Consider the following 18,877-nt stretch of genomic DNA (forward strand, 5'->3'; position numbering starts at 1 on the left):
AAAAGAGCATTCAATGACACGAAAACAACCATGTTGCTAAGTCATTTGCTGCGACTTTACTGATCTCGCTTGATGTTACATTTGGTAATTCATCAAGCTACAGTATATTCTGGTTTTGTTAAACTTAAACCACCAAATGGTCTCCTACGATTATACGAGACCCCGCAAAATCATATATATTTGTACTGGCAGCATAGCTTTAGTTTTTTTAATTTTATCGAAAATAATATTATTTTAAATCATATCCAAGTTTATCCATGCGCTAACCCTTGCCAATTCATGACTTATATAGTTATTTTCATCATTCCAGCCTTGAAGGGCTATAAGGAATTAAAATGATTAAGATTCTTTTTATTTTTTTGATTTTTCAATTTAGTATCAAAAATAATTTTTAAAATAATAATAATAATAATAATAATAATAAAAAATATCAAAAGAAATGCTTTTAAAAAATAGTTATCATCCAACCTCAAAACAGCACTTAAATATCTGATAAATGCATCGTTGTCGTGGTATAAAGGGTATCTCCATGTAATTAAAGCGGTCACACCAAGTTGTTGTGAAATTGTAGGAGAGAGGATTGTGCTACTTACGCGTAAATGAAAGGGTAGGCCACCTGGCTGGCTTGCCCCATGATAATTAGAAGTGGATAGAGAGGAATGTTGATTCCAATTGAGTGTTTAGATCATGAAAATGAACAATCTGCCGCAAATCAAGTTATACCTGACATCTTTGACGCGTGGACGAGAATTGTATTTGAAATGGTGACAACCATCCATTCTCAAAGCATTTTTTATTTTAAAATAATATTACAATTTAATTTTTATACCAGCACGCATGTGAAAAAGATCCAAAATCGTAAAAAAATTAATTTAAATAAAAAATAAAAATCTTGAAAAATGCTTTTTAAACATAAAAACAAACACACCCGTAATTAATATAATTATAAATCTATTCTAAATAGTTTATTTCTCAGGTTGTTATATGGAAATTGAATATAAAAGAGAGAGTCTTTATGGCAATGCACTCGTACAAGATATACATCAGCATACCATCCACCCGTGTAAAAATGGACAATTATCAAAATAGATTTAATCCGTGTCAAGGTGGAAGAAGAAGAAGAAGAAGAAAATCGTTCATTCCATTCATGTGGTTCCGTTTCTTGCTTTCTGAATTCAGAAGGACTTGTAGAAAATCATTAACAATTTTATATAAACAAGAACAACTCTACTGAAATATATATTTATATATTTTAAAGAACTTAATCTAAATATAAAAGAAGAAAGTGGTGGAAAAAGCCATAAGCCATTCCCATGATCACAAGATCGAGGAAAATCACGAGGAGACATTGATTTCATGTGACCTCTTTCCTCTACATGCATGCTGGACTTCGCTCCTGTAAGTCCCGGAGAATATATCAAATCCCCAAATGGAGAGACACGCAATAGTGTTTTCATTCCAAACACGCCCCCCATGACAAGCTGCAACTTGACTCCGCTCATAAGCCACGTGTCACCAACTTGTCTCTCTTGTAAGATCCTGAACAAACACGTGTCCTCCATAAGACCAAACCACCCCAAGTCACACCGCAAGGTCGCAACGCCACCCAACCCCCGCAAACAGGGCAGACAGTGGCATTCTCGTCCTTTGACATACCACCACTAGAAAACAAGGTGCCTCATTATGCTTCGTTAAATGAAAAACTGTAATTAATTAATGGGGAGGGGACGGACAAAGTCCAAAGGAAGACTTGAAATTCACCCTGGCTTCGGGGCTAACTCTGAGGCTTCTTTGCGAACTGCCATTTGTAGTTTTCAACCCTAAACTCTCTCACTCTCTAACATCTGTGTGCTTACTCCAGAACTCTCCAACAGACTCGGGGGCAGGGTTTGTTTCAGACTCCCCAGGTCTTTTTTTTTTTTTTTAAATCAGCTGGTAAGGCTCTCTCTTCCTAAGTGCTCTTCTCATCTGTGGTTTGTGATCAGTCAATTTGATTGTCGAGTGGCTTGGTTTCATGTAGAGGGAGTCTGCGGCTTTAAGAATAAAGGGTTTCTTTTATTTCCTTTAATTTGCCGATTTTGTTCGACGGTGGGGTCGTAATTGCCTGCTGGGGTTTAGTGGATTTCCCAAGTTTTCAGTCGGGGTTACAAAGAGATAAAAAAAAATCGAGCTTTCATCATTTTTAATGGCATAGCCACATATACAGAAGCTGACCAGAAGAATAAACTTGTGCTGTTCGTGTTTGGTTTAAATATTGTCATAATTCTGTTTGAAATTGGGAATTTTTGAAGCACCAGGTATGGACTTTATAGAGGACAATATTTCAGATAGTGGAATTATACAAGTTATAAATGTTTTGGAGTTGCATAAACTAATCAACCTTAAATCATGGAGTACTCTGTCCAGCTGTACCCAGTCACAGGTCAGGTGCCTGCAGCCTGCCTGTGTCATCCCTATAATGGTTAGTAATTTTTACTTCTTGAATTGCAGAACTGGATCATCATGGCTTTGATGCATTGCTGGAAACAATGTAAGTTTCTTCTCTGAACAGAAAAGAGCTGGTTGTAAGTCTAAGCAGGATGGCTACTGAAAGCCCCATGAGAATGGTGGAGAGTGGTGGTGCTAGAGAGTGGGCCAGTTCTAAGGATTCTGCTGTACTTGGATCACCCTTAAGAAGTATGGCAGCAGAGGAATTAGGATTGCTTCTGAAGAGGCAGGGATTCCATGGAGATGAAACTGAGACGATTCCCAGTCGAAGTGGCAGTGCACCACCAAGTATGGAGGGGTCATTTGCTGCTATTGGAAACCTTTTAGCTCAACACAACTCAGGCATGAGTTCTAGCTTGGAAAGTTTAGGCAGTGTTATTGAAAATTGCGAGTCAGAAGAACAATTCCGCTCTGATCCAGCTTACTTTGCGTACTACTGCTCCAATGTCAACTTGAATCCAAGGCTTCCTCCACCACTATTGTCACGGGAGAATCGGCGTCTGGTGCACCATATTGGTGGTTTTGGGAATAATTGGAGACCTGAAAGTGGCAATGGATCCCCGCAGCTACCCAAAAGTTCCCTTTCAACTCACAAGGAGGAGCCAAATGAAGATAGATCACCTAGAGGAGCTTCAGAAAATAGTGGCGTGTATATATCTGGACAGAACGCAACTTCTCTGGCAGGTCGACATAAGAGTTTGGTGGATCTCATTCAGGTATGCGGCTTTCTTCTTTCAGGAAAATAACACTTGGAGTTTAGTGAATTGGCATGATAAGCATGATATGTTATTAGCCATCTCTCATATACTTTTTTGGTGATTTTTTGCTGCTGGTTTAGTTGGTTTCTTCTGAGGTCTGATTCAGGTCTAGAATTAACAGTGGGGAGTCTCAATTTCTGGGACACTTTCACTTTTCATGCTTGGTTCATCTCTTCCTTTTAATTTTTGTCACATTTTATATGTTGTGTAGCATTTAATTTATGAAAGGATATTGCATGTATATTTGTACGTGTAGCCTTTTCCAGATCATATAAATTTCACCAACTAATTTCTCCCCTTTTGATGTTCGTGGCTTTGCTCTAACCATTTCCCTCAAACCCCTGCATTCTCTTTGATGAATTTGTAGGAAGACTTCCCTCGCACCCCTTCTCCTGTATACAGCCAGTCCCGATCCTCAAGCCATGCAGCAGAAGTAGGAATTGATCACGATGTCCATGCAATTTCATCAAATGTTTCTTCTGCCAGCATGTCCAAAATATCAGAATCAAATGCTGGTTCTGATGTTTGTGTTGATACGTATGCACTGGAGGTTGATGGTTTGAGGTTATTATCCATCAATGATCCTCCAAGTGCTGATTTGCCAACTTCACCATGTCGTGCTGGGGCTCCAACCCAGCAAAAAGGTGAATCCAGCACTAAAGGTACTGGATTTGAGGTTGATGCCTCGATTAGAGGTTGCCGAGAATCAGGCTCTGCCAGAATGGAGTTGAGAACAAAAAACAAACAAGATCAGCAAACTTATGGAAGGAATATACCACAGCATCATTCACACAGCCAGCAAGGCATTCCACATCAGGTTCAAGTGATTTCTCAAGGTACAAATCCATCTCACAGTAGCATGGGAAAACCTTCCCATGGTTATCCTAAATTCTCCTCCACTGAGGTACTTCCATCATCGCATTCCGCTGTGATGAACCCTCCTTTCTATGCACCACAAGGAGCTTATACGAGTGCTGGGATTCCCTTTTACCAGCCATCTAGTGTATACCCCCCACAGTATAATATGGGTGGATATGCTGTTGGTTCTGCGTTTATTTCCCCATATATGCCTGGCTTTCCATCTCACAGCACTATTCCCGTGTCATTTGGTGGTGCTCCTGGTCCAAGCAATGATGGTCGAACTGCTGATGCTTCAGCAGTTCAACAAATAGGTAGCTTGCAACATCTGGCCAAGTTTTATGGACACCATGGATTGATGCTACAGCCTTCTTTTGTGGACCCTCTTCACGCACAACTCTTTCAACATCCTTTCGGGGATGTATATAGTGCTACTCCTCCTCATAATCGTTTGGCATCAAGTGGAACTACTGGGCCTCAGATTGATTCTTTCATTCCACAGAAAGATTTGGCAGCTGCTGCTCATATGGCCAATCAGAAAGTTCTAACTTCAACAAATGGAGGTTTAAGCATTCCCCTTCCAGGAAAAATAGGAATTTCTGGCGGTAGCTATTATGGAGGTCCCCCAGGCATGGGCGTCATAACCCATTTCCCAGCCTCGCCTCTTACCAGTCCAGTGCTTCCATCATCTCCAGTAGGCAGAGTTAATCATCTGAGTCGGCGAACTGACTTGAGATTTCCCCAAGGTTCCGGTAGAAATGCAGGATTATATTTCAGAGGTCAAGAACAGAGAGCAGTTAACAGTGCTGATGACCCCAAAAGGCATTACTTTCTTGAAGAACTAAAATCAAACAATGCCCGGAAATTTGAACTCCCTGATGTAGCAGGGCGCATAGTTGAATTCAGGTGTGTCTAAACTGCATGTTTTTTGCATCTCTTTTTGATTGCCATGTCATTCCAAGCATAAAAAATTAATACCAAGAATAATTTTTGTTGTACGCTTAACTGCAGTGTTGACCAACATGGCAGTCGATTTATTCAGCAAAAGCTGGAAAATTGCAATGATGAGGAAAAGGAGTCTGTATTTAAAGAAGTTCTTCCTCATGCTCCAAAACTAATGACAGATGTTTTTGGAAATTATGTTATTCAAAAAGTATGTTATCATGTTTTTCTTGCTTTGACCTTTTTTTTTCTCCTTCTCCTTGCAATTGTCTCAACCATACTTGATTTTCATAAAAACCATTTGTTATTGATTATTTAACATGGTATTCTGTACTACAGTTTTTTGAACATGGAAGTCCTGAACAGAGAATAGAGCTTGCAGAAAAACTTTCTGGACAGATGTTGCAGTTAAGTTTGCAAATGTATGGTTGCCGTGTAATTCAGAAGGTATGTTATGTATCCTACATAAATAGTCTTGCCGTCCCAAATACAGTACTTTAGTGGATAAAGATAATCATATATTTTCTTTCTCAAGGCCCTCGAAGTGATTGAGCTTGATCAGAAAGCAAAACTTGCTCAAGAGCTTGATGGGCATGTTATGAGATGCGTACATGATCAAAATGGAAACCATGTAATACAGAAGTGTATAGAATGTGTACCTGCTGAGCATATTGAATTTATTATTTCTGCGTTCCGAGGCCAAGTTGTCACGCTGTCAACTCATCCCTATGGTTGCCGTGTCATTCAGGTAATGCAACTGTTTACTGGGGACACAATCTTCTTTATCATTTTCTCTATCATACTTCAACTCTATGCTTCTGGTTTGTGATAGAGAGTTTTGGAGCATTGTTCTGATGAGCTGCAAAGTCAATGTATAGTTGATGAGATCTTAGAATCTTCCTACCTTCTTGCTCAAGACCAGTATGGCAACTATGTTACCCAGGTTTGTTTTTTCCACAGCACAATATACTTTATGATACAAATATCAACCTTTTGCATGTGAAATGTTGATCACTAATATATGAACTGTTTGCCCCAACAGAAGTTAGGGTACACCCTCTCCTTGCAGATTGGTATCTTTTTTTTTTTTGGGGTGTGTAGAAAGGATTTTAGTCTAAAATTAAAAAGTGGACAATTATATTGATTTTTGGTTTTATTGCAAGGTTTTTTTTTTTAATTTTTTGAAAAACTGCTACTAAATTTTTGTTAGGTTTGGCTAATTGTAGATTTACTTTGTGGGCTAGATTATTAGTTTGAGCCAGTATTTACCGTGCCTTGCTGGTGCAGTTAGTCCAAGTTTTAGTTTGTTTTCATATTACCATATTTTGTTAGGAATTTGTGTGCTCCTGTATTTCATGTTTTGCCCTTGGCCTCCATATCTATTGAATATTTCCAATTTGTTTTCCTCTTAAGATTTACTTTGCTGCTTGTAGCATGTTTTGGAGAGGGGAAAGCCCCATGAAAGAAGCCAAATTATCAGCAAGTTGACTGGGAAAATTGTACAAATGAGTCAGCATAAGTATGCATCAAATGTTGTTGAGAAGTGTTTGAAGCATGCTGATGCTGCTGAAAGGGAGCTCATGATTAGGGAGATTATTGGGCAGTCTGAGGAAAATGACAACTTGCTGGTAAGTTAAAAGGAGGAATAAGTAACACTGTAACTTGAAAACCACTGCCCTTCATTGTTTTGAGCTAATTCATCCCCTGATTACTACTGCTAGAAGGGGCTTTCAGTTTTATTTATTGAGCACGTGGAAGCCCTTTTCTTTTTGAGCTTTCTCTGTTGAGGTTGGATACTGCTTTGTTTTCCTCTTGTTTCGATCAATTTCATTATTGATATGATGAGTTCCATTTTAGCTGCCAACTTAGCGCAACCATCTTCTGTGTTGATTTCGGAACCAGCTATGCTGGGAGCACTTCAAACCCAAACCTACCATAGCCAAAGTTTAGTTAAAGCAATATGTTTACTTAATCATCTGCTCATTAAACTGCAGTTTTTGAACTGGATTTAGAATTTGGTGCGGTTGGATATGCTAATGGTAGGCTCTGTTTCTTCCTTGAGATTAATATACTCTGCCAGGTGATTATAAACTCTTCTTGAGCAGAGGTTATTTAAAAGAAAAGAAGTATCAGAGATTGAATCACTACTATTTGTCCTCAAATAGAATTGCAAATGAATAAGATTGTTGTGAACTGAGATATAGTCAAACTGATTTCTTCAAATTGGTACCATTCAAGAATTTTTCTTACTGTTGACAATGCACAGATTCTTGGCAATACTCGCCGGTGATACACTATGATAGGACTCTATAGACTGTTTTCTGCTTGCTAATTGCATCTTCTTTTGGCCTTGAATATCAGATAATGATGAAGGACCAATTTGCCAATTATGTTGTCCAAAAGATACTGGAAACAAGCAATGATCAACAGAAGGAAATATTGCTCAGTCGTATCAATGCCCACCTTAATGCTCTGAAGAAGTACACTTACGGGAAGCACATTGTCGCCCGGTTTGAGCAACTATCCGGTGAAGGTGCGCCAGCCTTTTTTTCTCCTAAAATAAAGCACGAGTTTCAATTTTGAACCTGAAAAAGCGCGCCTTGTGATTTTAGTGCTAGAGTTGTGGCAATGATGGTAATGCTTGATTTATGATGCAGAGAGGCAAGTGCTGGAAACTTGATCGGTTAGAAGAAGACACGTGGGCGAACTGACTGGGAATGCTGATCGTTGCAGGCATGGAATCATGGGGGAACAGGAGAGGAGAAGAGAACATGGGATGGACAACTGAAACTCGGAGAATGGCCGGAAGGAGGGGTGTCTCGTGCCATTTGTAGTTGCTTGTTGAGATTGCAGAATTTAATAAAACAGTATTAAAATGTATTATAAATATACTCCTATGATTTGTATATTTTATGTATAGAAATAAGTAATGGTGATTGGTGTCTTTTTTATTTCCTGGATTAAGATGAGCTTGTCTTCTTATTTCTTTTTCCCCCTATATATATATATATATATTTGAGTTTTACAGTATATCTGTATTTATATTTCTAAAAATAAGTAAACTCATAAAATATTACTGGAGTTTCTCATGCATGTGTGTATGTGTTTGGGTGTTGTTGTTTTTTAAAAATTATTTTTGATATTGGTACATTAAAATTGTTTAAAAATATTAAAAAAATATTAAATTTAAATAAAAAATAATTTTTTTTTAATTTTTTAAAAATATTTTTAAAATACAAAAATAAATATGACAATAAAAATACAAGGCTAGAAAGTGATTTTTTGATTTTTATAATTTATAAAAAATATAAAATATTACATTATTTGTAAATTATATTATTTTAATTTGATTTAATTTTTATATTAATTTTAAAAAATAATAATATAAAAGCAACTTCCATGAAACTTAACTTTCGATTTTTAATTTTTTAATTTGAGTATATTATTTGTAGAAGAGGTTTTTATTTATTAACTCTCACCGTAGATGATATTATATAAACACAACACGTGTTATGAAAATACGTAATTTGTTTTTTAAAAAATAGTAATAGAGGCCAGATGGAGTTTTGTTAAATAAAATACTCGAATTCGAAGAAAAACAGAGATGGTTACATTAGTTTAAAGTTTAAACTAGAGTTGAAAAGAAAGGTCGACGGCTCGTGAATCTGCAGTGGGGATCCATCCAACAAGAGAAAGGAAGAAATGGAAGATTGAAAACGAAGAAGAAGATGATGACAGATAGAGATAGCATAAGCAACATCAAGGGAAAGTCAGAAGGTGGTGGCGGTGAAATAGGGAAGGCTTTGATTGGACTAGTGAGTGGAACCCTGGTTTACTACCACTGTGCCTATCGGAATTCTAGCCTCTTCTCTTTGATGTCCGATGTCCTCATCGTCCTCCTCTGCTCCCTCGCTATTCTCGGCCTTCTCTTCCGCCAATTAAACATCTCGTACTTTTCTCTCTTTTCCCTTTCCTTTCCTTTTCCCCAATTCCAATTTTAGGGTTTTTCTTGTCCTTCCTTCCTTTGAATTGCATCTTGGTCATAATAATAGTAATAATAATTATGATGATGGAATTGCAATTAAAAATAATAAAAATAGGGTGCCAGTGGATCCATTGGAGTGGCAGATATCACAGGACACAGCAAACAGTATAGTAGCATGGTTTGCTAATACCATTGGAGCTGCTGAATCTGTCCTCAGGGTTGCTGCTACTGGCCATGACAAGCGCCTTTTCTTCAAGGTTATCCATCCCTCCATTTCTTACTTCACTACTGCTTAGTCGGGTTTCAATTTCACTTCATCATGCTAATGCAACTGCAACGAGGTGGAATTAGGATTCTTTGTAGGAATTTATCCAAAACAAGTTGTTGCTTCTGAATATAACTATCTTTTTAGGTCCATTTCCAATGCTATTATTCACTTGATTTTGGACGCGGGAAAATTGTTAATTAATGCAAGTGAAGACTAGGGATGAGTTATGTTTCTTTATCCTCAGATAATCTTCTACTGTTGATGTAGGCATGCTTCTTGAATCTTAAAATCCATCATCATGATCTCTGCAATAAATAGGACCGAGCCTCTGCATTTTATATCTTAACAGATAGGGTTTGTCTGTGGTATCTTTTGATTTTCTCATTGCCTTGATCGGCTGATGCTGCCCCCTCCTCTCTCTCTCCCAGTCCCATTTATTGTCTAGAATTAGCAGTCTTAGCTAAATCATGTGATTTTCTACAAATTAACTTGCCTGGACCAAGATTCACTGCTCATTCAGGAACTTCTTGAGGAGTCTTGTAGAAAAGCTTTCTGATTTTTACTGGCATGCCTTCACAATGGCCACAACATTTTTCTTTACAGATTTTATCAAATGTAACAGGAAGTTAATCTTGTCTTTTTCTTTCCTCAGGTCATCGTTTCTCTTTACATACTATCATCTTTGGGACGACTGGTCTCAGGGGTTACAATTGCTTATGCTGGTATGCGGGCCATAATTTGTTTGCAAGTGACATTATTATCGGTTTTGTTCTTATGGATAAAACTGCAATAAGAAATCTGTATTGTTTTTTTTTTTTAAATATGCTTGTTTTTCTTCTGTTCATATCGATCAAGTTTCTCTTTTTAGATCTTCAGTTTCTGTTTCATTACATCTATTGTTTTGTAGAGAATGAGAGTTAATATTAATCAAGTTTCTATGATGAATGGGTTAAAAATAGGTAATGCATGCTCATAAGATCCAAATCCATTGCCTCCTCCCACAATTCTGTCCTCTGGAGGAAAAAAAATGTGGATAGAAAAATTTGGGGTTTTACTGTGGTATCCCTATCTGATATGCAGTGGGATTGGAGGGATCTTGTTTTCTTTGGTTGCTGTCCATGTCTCTCAGTTGTAGGAGGATGTTTATCCTTGCTTTTGAATGGGTATCTTTTTTTCCCAATAAATTTATTAAAAAAAGAGTGAGAAAGAATACGAAAACCTGTTGACTTGGCAGTTTTATGTTGGAGTCATGCTTAAAGTCCTTCTATGATTACTCATTGCCTTTGCTTTTTGGCTACATTAACTAATCTACTGGAAAAATCTTTATGTGGCTAAATGGCGCACACACTCTCATGGTAGATTCATATTTCTCATGACTTGTCTTGTTTGGATCGACTTTATTCTCCCTATTGTTCTGTGTCATTGTCATTCATTAATACTGCATATGGAACTCTTTGTTGAGGCACAATAGTGAAAGGCTCAAATCAAGGTGGGTATGTGATTTAAATGATGATTGTAGTTTCGAGTCAATAAGTTGAATTTTCAATACATAGGGCACAATCAAGCAAAATCACTAGAAGCATATGATGTTTGGAAGGAGTCAATTCTTTTGTTGGCAGAGTTCTTTATCTTGACAGTGTTTTCTTGGTCCTTTTGCTCTAAGAAGGTGGCCTGGCTGCATTTGTCTTTGCACAATTATTGATTGCTTGTTATTTGAATATTTCATGGAAAATCTTTATTTATCAATAACTAATCATCTTCTCCCTTTTCTTTTTTTACACATTTTGGTTTGGATTTTGCTGGCACAGCATTATGCTTATTCTGTCTTTACATGCTCGCTGAGAACTCACAATCAGGCAGTGCCCACATCTCTCGATTTCTTGGGCGAGGTAACGGCATTTCTGTAGATTCAGATGTACTGTAAATTGTACATGTACCCCCATTTTTTAGTGTTCTGTGGTCTCATTGCATCCATAGCTGGAAGGAACTCTTGTTGATTTAAATTTAGTCTTGTATTCTGCCAATCTGTGAAGTCTTATGATTTTTCATATTAAACAGAAATTATTTGGACAGATTGATAATATGATGAGCGAGTACTTGTCTTTTCATTGCATCATCTTTCATTTGAGAAATCCATTGCGAATTTGCTTGAAGCATTTTGTTTTCTAAGCATGCGGAGAACTTCGAGTGCTCTGTCCGTCCACAAATTTTGTGTGCCCTTTGCATGTGATTTTTAAGGACAGTAAGATCCAAAACATCAGAAAATAAGAACGTGTAAATGATTGTTGTGAATTTTGTGAACTTGTGTCAATGCCAAAGGTCCAATAACGCAAGTGGCAGATACCTTTTGGAGGATGTTCACAGCTTCGCTTTCCTATCCCATTCCTTATCAACAGAAGTTTCTTTAAATGGTCCCTGGTCATTTGTGGAAGAGCGTCTCAATGAGAAAAAGGAAAGGAAAAGAAAAGAAAGGTAAATCACGTGGCAGGTGGCCCCCACCAATTCCTGTGCTTCGACTATTCTTTCCCTTTCCATCCCAAATTCTCAAATGTTTTTTGTTCCATGAAGAGAAATCTTTTAGTTTGTATAGACCTTGTTTGGAAAGGGTCGGGCATTCAGCAAGGAAAACAAGAGTATTTTGCTAATTGTTTATTTGAGAAGTAACTCTCAGGATAAAACTTCAGGGGAACGACACTGTTTTAGAAAATATTAGGAAAATGAAATGGAGTAACAGAACGGCAATCTCGAATCAGGATATTAACAAGTAACATGGAGGAGTGCTTGGAATGAGTATGGTCGGCCCTTTGGAAAAGCATGCTGAGAGAAATGAAGCAGCAAAACATGCAATTATAGGAGCACAAGTACCCGGATGAGTTTTTCTTTTTTCTTAAAAAAACTAAATTCTCAAATAAAAAGGTGAAAAAAAAAGAAAAAAAAAAAAAACAAGATGTGAGGGTGGCGGCACTCCAATTATTTGGTGCTGGGAATTACATCTTGGGTTTATAAGAAAGTTAAAAACGGGCTCTAGCGGGAACTATAATGATATTATCATGATGTTTGTTTTTTGAAAAATAAATTTTTAAATTTTTTGTATTTATTTATTATTAAAAAATTTGGTTAATGAAAAATATTTTCCTGTCAAAGAAAAATTTAACTTAATTTTCAGGAAAATATTTTTCTAAAAAATTTGAGTAAAAAACACTTTCTGAAAATTATGAAAAATTTAAAATGTTATATTATTTATTGATTATATTAAATTTGGTTCTTAAACTTTTGATATATATATATATATATATATATATATTTTGAATATATATTTTTTAATTTTATATTTTAAAATTTAATTTTTATATTAACTTTGGTCTTTATTTTTATAATTATTATTTGCTTTTTCTTTATCATTTTTTTATTGAAAATTTTTATCTATCAAATTTGATTCTTATTCTTTTGATTGTTACTTATTTTATTTGAAATAATTTATGAAATGTTTATTATTATTATTTTAATTTCTTCATCTTTAATTTTTTTATTTTTTAGATTTGATCTCTATTATTTTGATTATATTTTATTTGAGATAATTTATGAAATTATTTTATTTCAATTTCATTCTCATTCAACATTAATAATTTGTAATATTTGTTTCTTTTTAATTCCAATTTATTTTCCATGACATAACCAAATACTGGAAAATATTTTTCAATTTATTTTCTATTACACTACTAAATATCAAAAAATAATTTATTTTAAAAACTATTTTCTAGCAAACAAATAAGACCTATAAATACATTCTTTAATCTCTCTTTCGACCATATCCATCATCCATATATTGTATGCTCTTCATTTTTCATTTTTTTCTCTCTCAATATTTTAAGCATATACTACGTAGTCCGGTTACTTTCACAACAAACTCATTCCTTCTCTTTATTTGTTTTCATATTTTAAAAATATTTTTAAAATAAATTAATTTTTTTTATTTTAATTTTTATTTTATATTTTCAAATCATTTTAATATATTAATATTAAAATAATTTTTTAAAAATAAAAGATATTATTTTAATATATTTTAAGTAAAATATACTTTTAAAAAACCCAATACTACATTGTTAAATATCTTCTAAAAATATATGGGAATCTGGTTGATTTATTTTCAAAATTAATTTTTTTATATTTTTAAATTTGTTTAATGTATTAATAATAAAAATATTATTTAAATAATATATAAATTTAAAAGCGAACCAATATTTATGCTGTAGTTGGTAGGGCATCTGTTTCTGACACTGACAGACGCAGCCTCTGGCAAGAGAAAAAGCGCTCAAATTTGCGTCTTTCAAAAACCCTAAAAACTCAGGAAAGAAGTAGGAGTCACCAAAAACAAAAAAACCCTAAAAACCCAAGAAATACCCCTCCCGACTCTCTTTCAAAACTAAAGGAAGCAAGCAAACAAAAACTCTATCGAGAGGGAAGGGAAAATATCTCTTCGAACCCAAAAGCCCCACTCTCAGGTATGTCCCTTTCTCCCTCCCTCTACTAACACTAACACCAATTACTACATAGCTTCATCCCACTCTTGTTAAAAAATAAGCTCTTTTTTTTTCTTGTTTCTTCAAAAAAGAAAAGAAAAAAACTGACGATGGATTTTGAAACTGAATCGCAGAGGAAGAAGTGCGGGGTTTTTGGAGACGTGCTCGGTGGGGTCACCATGGTGCTTCCCAAGGAGCTAGATGAACCTATCCCTCTACCTTCTCCTCCTCCTCTTGCTCTTCCTTTTGAGCTCCGATTTCAACTCCCTGATCTCAAGCTTGCTGTTAGAGTATGCGCCTCCTACTTGCTCCTCATCACCATTTTTTACTCCCCTTTGGAATTAAAGCAATTCCTTGTCATTTATGTGTTTTTTTGCTTGCGTCGAGACTGAGAGTAATGAAGGAAAAGCAAAGTTGCTCAGTAAATAAATGAATTTTGGATGGAATATTCTGAATCTGCCTTTTATTTATCTCTTTAATAGAGAACCAAGTTGGTTTACATTCAGAACAAAAGCAAAGCCCATATCTTCTTCTTTTTTTATTTATTTTCAGTTGGGTGAGTTGAATGTTCCTTTTTTGCTTTTTTTTTTTTAAATAAAAAATATTTTGAATTGAATATGATGAAAAAACTCAGGATTTCATGAGGAGTAGAGAAGCCGGTGAGTTTCTCAGTGGGGCTTTAGCAGGGGCTATGACGAAAGCTGTGCTCGCGCCTTTAGAAACCATCAGGTTAGTATTTGCTCTGTGTCTTCTTGTTTATATAGCACCTGTGTTACTGCTTTTATATAACCATCAGATTAGTATTTGCTATTGTTAGGTGCTATTGAAGTCAGTTTCTATCGGTTAGTGCAGATTGAGCTTGAGAGCTAGTCTGTTATGGAAGTAAATCTATTCTTTGAAGTAAAATTTGAGAGTGAAAGAGCTCTAGAAATTTGGTCGAATTAATCAATGTAAGTTAATAAATTCTGAGATCTCAGAAGAAAGAAGAGGAGTTTCTTGATTGATTCTATTTGGAAAATTTCCGTACACTCCTACCAACTTTGCTAGCATAAATCAGCATTTGTATCATGAAACCAACCAGTTCATGAGAGCTTCCAAAGTTTTACTTACACGTGCTAGATATTTTGAAATGTTCGATTTGTTGTTTACCATTTTTATTCGTCTTGACCACTAACTCGTGAAAATCCAAACATCTTCCCTGATTTTTTACCTGTTAAAATGCAGAACAAGAATGGTGGTTGGTGTTGGATCCAAAAACATTTCTGGTAGTTTCTTGGAGGTGATTGAGCAGCAGGGTTGGCAGGGACTGTGGGCTGGAAATGGAATCAATATGCTTCGTATAATTCCTACTCAGGCAATTGAACTTGGAACATTTGAGTGTGTCAAGCGAGCGATGACATCAGCACAAGAGAAATGGAGTCAGAGCGAATGTCCAAGGGTGCAACTTGGTCCTGTTAGTTTGAGCTTTTCTCTCTCCTGGATTTCTCCAGTTGCTGTGGGTGGTGCTGCTGCTGGGATTTTTAGCACACTTGCCTGCCATCCTCTCGAAGTTTTGAAGGTATTTGCACTACAAGCTTTAATATAAAAAATGGAAAATGAGATCAAACTTCATTAGCATTAAGTAGCTATCTGCTGTTTTACTGCATATTCATCATGATGATATATGTTCATGTCCCTCCTGGGATCCTGCTCTGACTTGGATAATATGGTGCCATGGTATATCATATTGTGTTTTGTTTTAATTAATGAAAATTAGATGTGATATTGGGTCACAACCTTTTCCTTCTACAGCTTCAAGTCTGAAAATCTTTGAGAGTTGAGACATCTGTTTTCTAGTTAACTGATCGTGACACTTGTATTTCTTACAGGATAGATTGACTGTGAGCCGTGATATATACCCTACTTTAAGCGTTGCAATTAGCAAGATTTACAAGGATGGAGGGATTGGTGCCTTCTATGCCGGGATTTCACCTACACTGATTGGCATGCTTCCATACAGTACATGCTACTATTTCATGTATGACACGATGAAGACATCTTATTGTAAGGGAAAAAATAAGAATTCACTAAACCGTCCAGAGATGCTTCTAATTGGAGCATTTGCAGGTGAGAAAAAGTATATTTCAAATAAACGTTAGTTTCCAGAGTAATATTAGAGAAACTGTTTACTTGCTTCTTATTTCCAAGGTGAAGTGTGGAGATTTATCATACATTGCAATCATATGGCTAGTAGAGCATAAATGATTAGATAGATCTGCATTCTAACTGATAACTGTTGTTACAACACCTTCTCGGTCAGCTAGTTGGTAATAATTCATTTATATTTTGGATGTACAGGTTTTACTGCTAGCACCCTTAGCTTTCCGTTAGAGGTGGCCAGGAAACGGCTAATGGTGGGAGCTCTGCAAGGTAAATGTCCACCCCACATGGCAGCAGCACTTTCAGAAGTAATTAGGGAGGAGGGATTGATGGGACTTTACAGAGGGTGGGGTGCAAGTTGTTTAAAAGTGATGCCTTCCTCAGGCATCACTTGGATGTTTTATGAAGCTTGGAAAGATATACTGCTTGTTGAGAGACGGCTTTTATGACAGCTTTGGCCAAAAAAATCCTGCATCATGTTCCTTCGGAAGACAATGTTGGGATTGTCTTATCATAATCACAAGGCGGAAGGTGGCAGCTGGGCCTGCTGGTGACTGTTCCGGGGACCCAGGATTGAATCTTTGGATATATGAGGTTCATGGATATCATCATTATATGATTGGGCTATCCTTTTATGTAATGCCCATTTCAATTTCTGACCTAAGCTAAATTTATCAGCCGAGCTTCATAATAAAAAACAAAAAGAAGTTTTGGCGTCTCATAATCTTTGATATATACCAAACAGATTTTCGTTCTCTCATTAACAATTTTGTCACTGATGATTCTCAGCACTAATAAATTTGGTTCCATTTATTCAAATCCAAAATTGGCTAGTCTGTGCAGTGTATATAATTTGTCTGTAAGATATTCAATTTAAGGGGCTGATTGTGTCAATTGAGATGAGTTTTTCGTGGGTCATATGTTTTTATATCAACTTGGTATATTTTTTTAAAATAATTATTTTCAAATGTTGTTTTAAGATTTAAACTCAAAAATCAAGAGATGAAGCAAATCTTCTTGATCAGTAGACTAATCCGAGCTTGTTGGTGGTAGAATTGGCATCATAACTCCATAAAAGAGCCAGCTCTCACCTCTGTGCTCGTTTTTCTAGTGCGTTTGGATCATCTGGTGTACCTGATGTTGAGTTCAATACTGTTGATGGATTTCATTTCAGGATTGAGAGGTTGGTATACTGATAATTTCTACTATTAGAGCATCTAATTCAAGTTCCTCTACAAATGGATCGAATCCCAGCAGTATTGGATTTGTCGCTGATGTAAACGGATGACTGTTCCCCTGACAAGAGCCAAGCTCCATATTTGGATATTGGGTAATGCGAGGACCTGGCAGACAAACCATAATTGGCCGATAGTAAAGAGAGATTTGGTCACCTCAGGAAAACAGCCATATGCAGGGGCGGAGCCAGGGGGTGGCAAGCAGGGGCCCGGGCCCCTGTAATTTTTTTTAATATTTTTTATTTTTTAATATTTTTAATTTAAATAAATAATGTTTTTAATAATATATATTATTAAATTAATTTTGACCTCCCCTGTAAAATGAACCCAGCTCCGCCCCTGGCCATATGAATCCTTGTTCAAAACAGCTCCCAGGGATACTTGCAGGGAAGAAAGTATTAATAATCATTTGAGGCAGGCAAAGCATGCTGAAGGCAATGGCAATCTTGGCAAACAAAACGAGCAGAAACTGCACAGGGCTATGCACAGGGATAAAAAGTCTTATCAGTTCTGCGACTCAATACGATAGGACTGTTGCTGGAGATGGTAAGAATTTTTCATCTAAAAGGGGAGATGTCCAAAGTAGCAAAAGAAAATCAAGACATGAACATGGTCTTCCAAAAAGTGTCAAGTCTGTACATACAGAGGAACCTGTTACTGATGATGAGAGCAAGGGCAAAGAGGGAAGCGAGAAGAAACGTGACTCGAATTCTTGTACGAGTAAGAAGAAAGATAAATGTGACAATTCGAAGAGTACTAGGGACTGTTCTGAACATGAAATGAGTGGTGGCCTTAAAAAAATGAAATTGAACATGTTGAGAGGACCAAGGAAAGCTACTGAATGTAACAGAAACCAAAAGAAATTGGATTCTACCTCCTCAGGTGAAGGCAGCCTCAAGACCAGGGAGGTCAATGATGGTAGTGATCGTATTCCTGTAGACTTAATTAGAAAATGGGAAAGAACAATGGGAAGCCGTTGACGCCATTCTAAACTCATCTCTCATTTCCTCCAAGAAGTCAGAGACAAGAAAAGATAAAAAACTCTGCCTTATTTCTGTATTAAGCACTGGAAATCCTTTCCAACCTCCTGTTGAAGTACGAGTAGCGTTTTTGATTTAGTATTTCTTTAGGAGACAGAAAATGCATTTCCACCTTAGTTATTTTGCACTTCTTCTTGTTTGTATTTTCTCGCCGTTGTTTTAATTAGGAGTAACGATGTTGAATGGCAGTTTTTTACTGATGGTTCTATGAGAAAAATCACTAGTCCTGTCCTAGAATGCATTTTCATGTAAATGGTAAGGATGTTGGATATCACTTTAAAATATCTGACCGAAACCAACACAATGCCATCATGTACATGATATTTTCCTGAAACGTTGGTTCGATTTGGCTTTCGTATTCAGATACTTGATATTTCCTCATCTGCATTCGTATTTCGCTCCTGAAAGTTTCACCAGAAACCTCAGAAAAGCTCGATGCAAAATCAGAGCCATCAGCACTGCTGTAAGAGAGAAAGTCTTTGAGATCCCAGTACAGTATGGTGAAGTAGTTGAATTCCATTTTGAGATTTCAGTGAAGCCTTTTGATCCTCCCGGTAAATTTTTGGAAGCTACAAAGAAGATAGGGGATCACTTGTACCAAGAGTGAAGCAGCTGGCTGCAGCCATACTTGAACTTGAATGCCGA

General features: G+C 36.4%; 3 protein-coding genes across 6 annotated transcripts; all 3 read left to right on the plus strand.

Moving 5' to 3' along the window:
• Window positions 1-1,714: 1,714 nt before the first annotated feature.
• PUM5 (pumilio 5) lies at window positions 1,715-8,027 on the plus strand. 2 transcript variants are annotated; one of them, XM_011034765.1, is made up of 10 exons: window positions 1,715-1,935; window positions 2,491-3,203; window positions 3,613-5,009; window positions 5,115-5,256; window positions 5,385-5,492; window positions 5,581-5,793; window positions 5,878-5,988; window positions 6,479-6,673; window positions 7,407-7,578; window positions 7,703-8,027. In XM_011034765.1, the coding sequence occupies exons 2-10, from the start codon at window positions 2,580-2,582 to the stop codon at window positions 7,723-7,725; spliced, it is 2,985 nt and encodes a 994-aa protein (XP_011033067.1). In that variant the 5' UTR covers window positions 1,715-1,935; window positions 2,491-2,579; the 3' UTR covers window positions 7,726-8,027. The 2 variants fall into 2 exon arrangements, with proteins under 2 accessions (XP_011033067.1, XP_011033068.1); XM_011034766.1 differs by lacking the exon at window positions 1,715-1,935 and adding an exon at window positions 2,043-2,297.
• Window positions 8,028-8,626: 599 nt separating this feature from the next.
• On the plus strand, window positions 8,627-11,411 carry LOC105131683 (Reticulon family protein). The gene is made up of 4 exons (XM_011034767.1): window positions 8,627-8,994; window positions 9,146-9,287; window positions 9,951-10,020; window positions 11,107-11,411. The coding sequence occupies exons 1-4, from the start codon at window positions 8,774-8,776 to the stop codon at window positions 11,220-11,222; spliced, it is 549 nt and encodes a 182-aa protein (XP_011033069.1). The 5' UTR covers window positions 8,627-8,773; the 3' UTR covers window positions 11,223-11,411.
• A 2,246-nt stretch (window positions 11,412-13,657) lies between these two features.
• LOC105131684 (probable mitochondrial adenine nucleotide transporter BTL1) lies at window positions 13,658-16,783 on the plus strand. 3 transcript variants are annotated; one of them, XM_011034769.1, is made up of 6 exons: window positions 13,658-13,800; window positions 13,911-14,108; window positions 14,453-14,547; window positions 15,043-15,376; window positions 15,687-15,924; window positions 16,156-16,783. In XM_011034769.1, exons 2-6 carry the CDS (start codon window positions 13,929-13,931, stop codon window positions 16,404-16,406), a joined length of 1,098 nt encoding a protein of 365 aa, XP_011033071.1. In that variant the 5' UTR covers window positions 13,658-13,800; window positions 13,911-13,928; the 3' UTR covers window positions 16,407-16,783. The 3 variants fall into 3 exon arrangements, with proteins under 3 accessions (XP_011033071.1, XP_011033072.1, XP_011033070.1); XM_011034770.1 differs by having other exon boundaries at window positions 13,659-13,800; window positions 13,953-14,108; XM_011034768.1 differs by lacking the exon at window positions 13,658-13,800 and having other exon boundaries at window positions 13,852-14,108.
• The last annotated feature ends 2,094 nt before the right edge of the window (window positions 16,784-18,877 follow it).

This window comes from Populus euphratica, unplaced genomic scaffold (assembly GCF_000495115.2).
Source record: "Populus euphratica unplaced genomic scaffold, PopEup_1.0 scaffold24.1, whole genome shotgun sequence".
In the NCBI taxonomy this organism is placed as follows: domain Eukaryota; kingdom Viridiplantae; phylum Streptophyta; class Magnoliopsida; order Malpighiales; family Salicaceae; genus Populus; species Populus euphratica.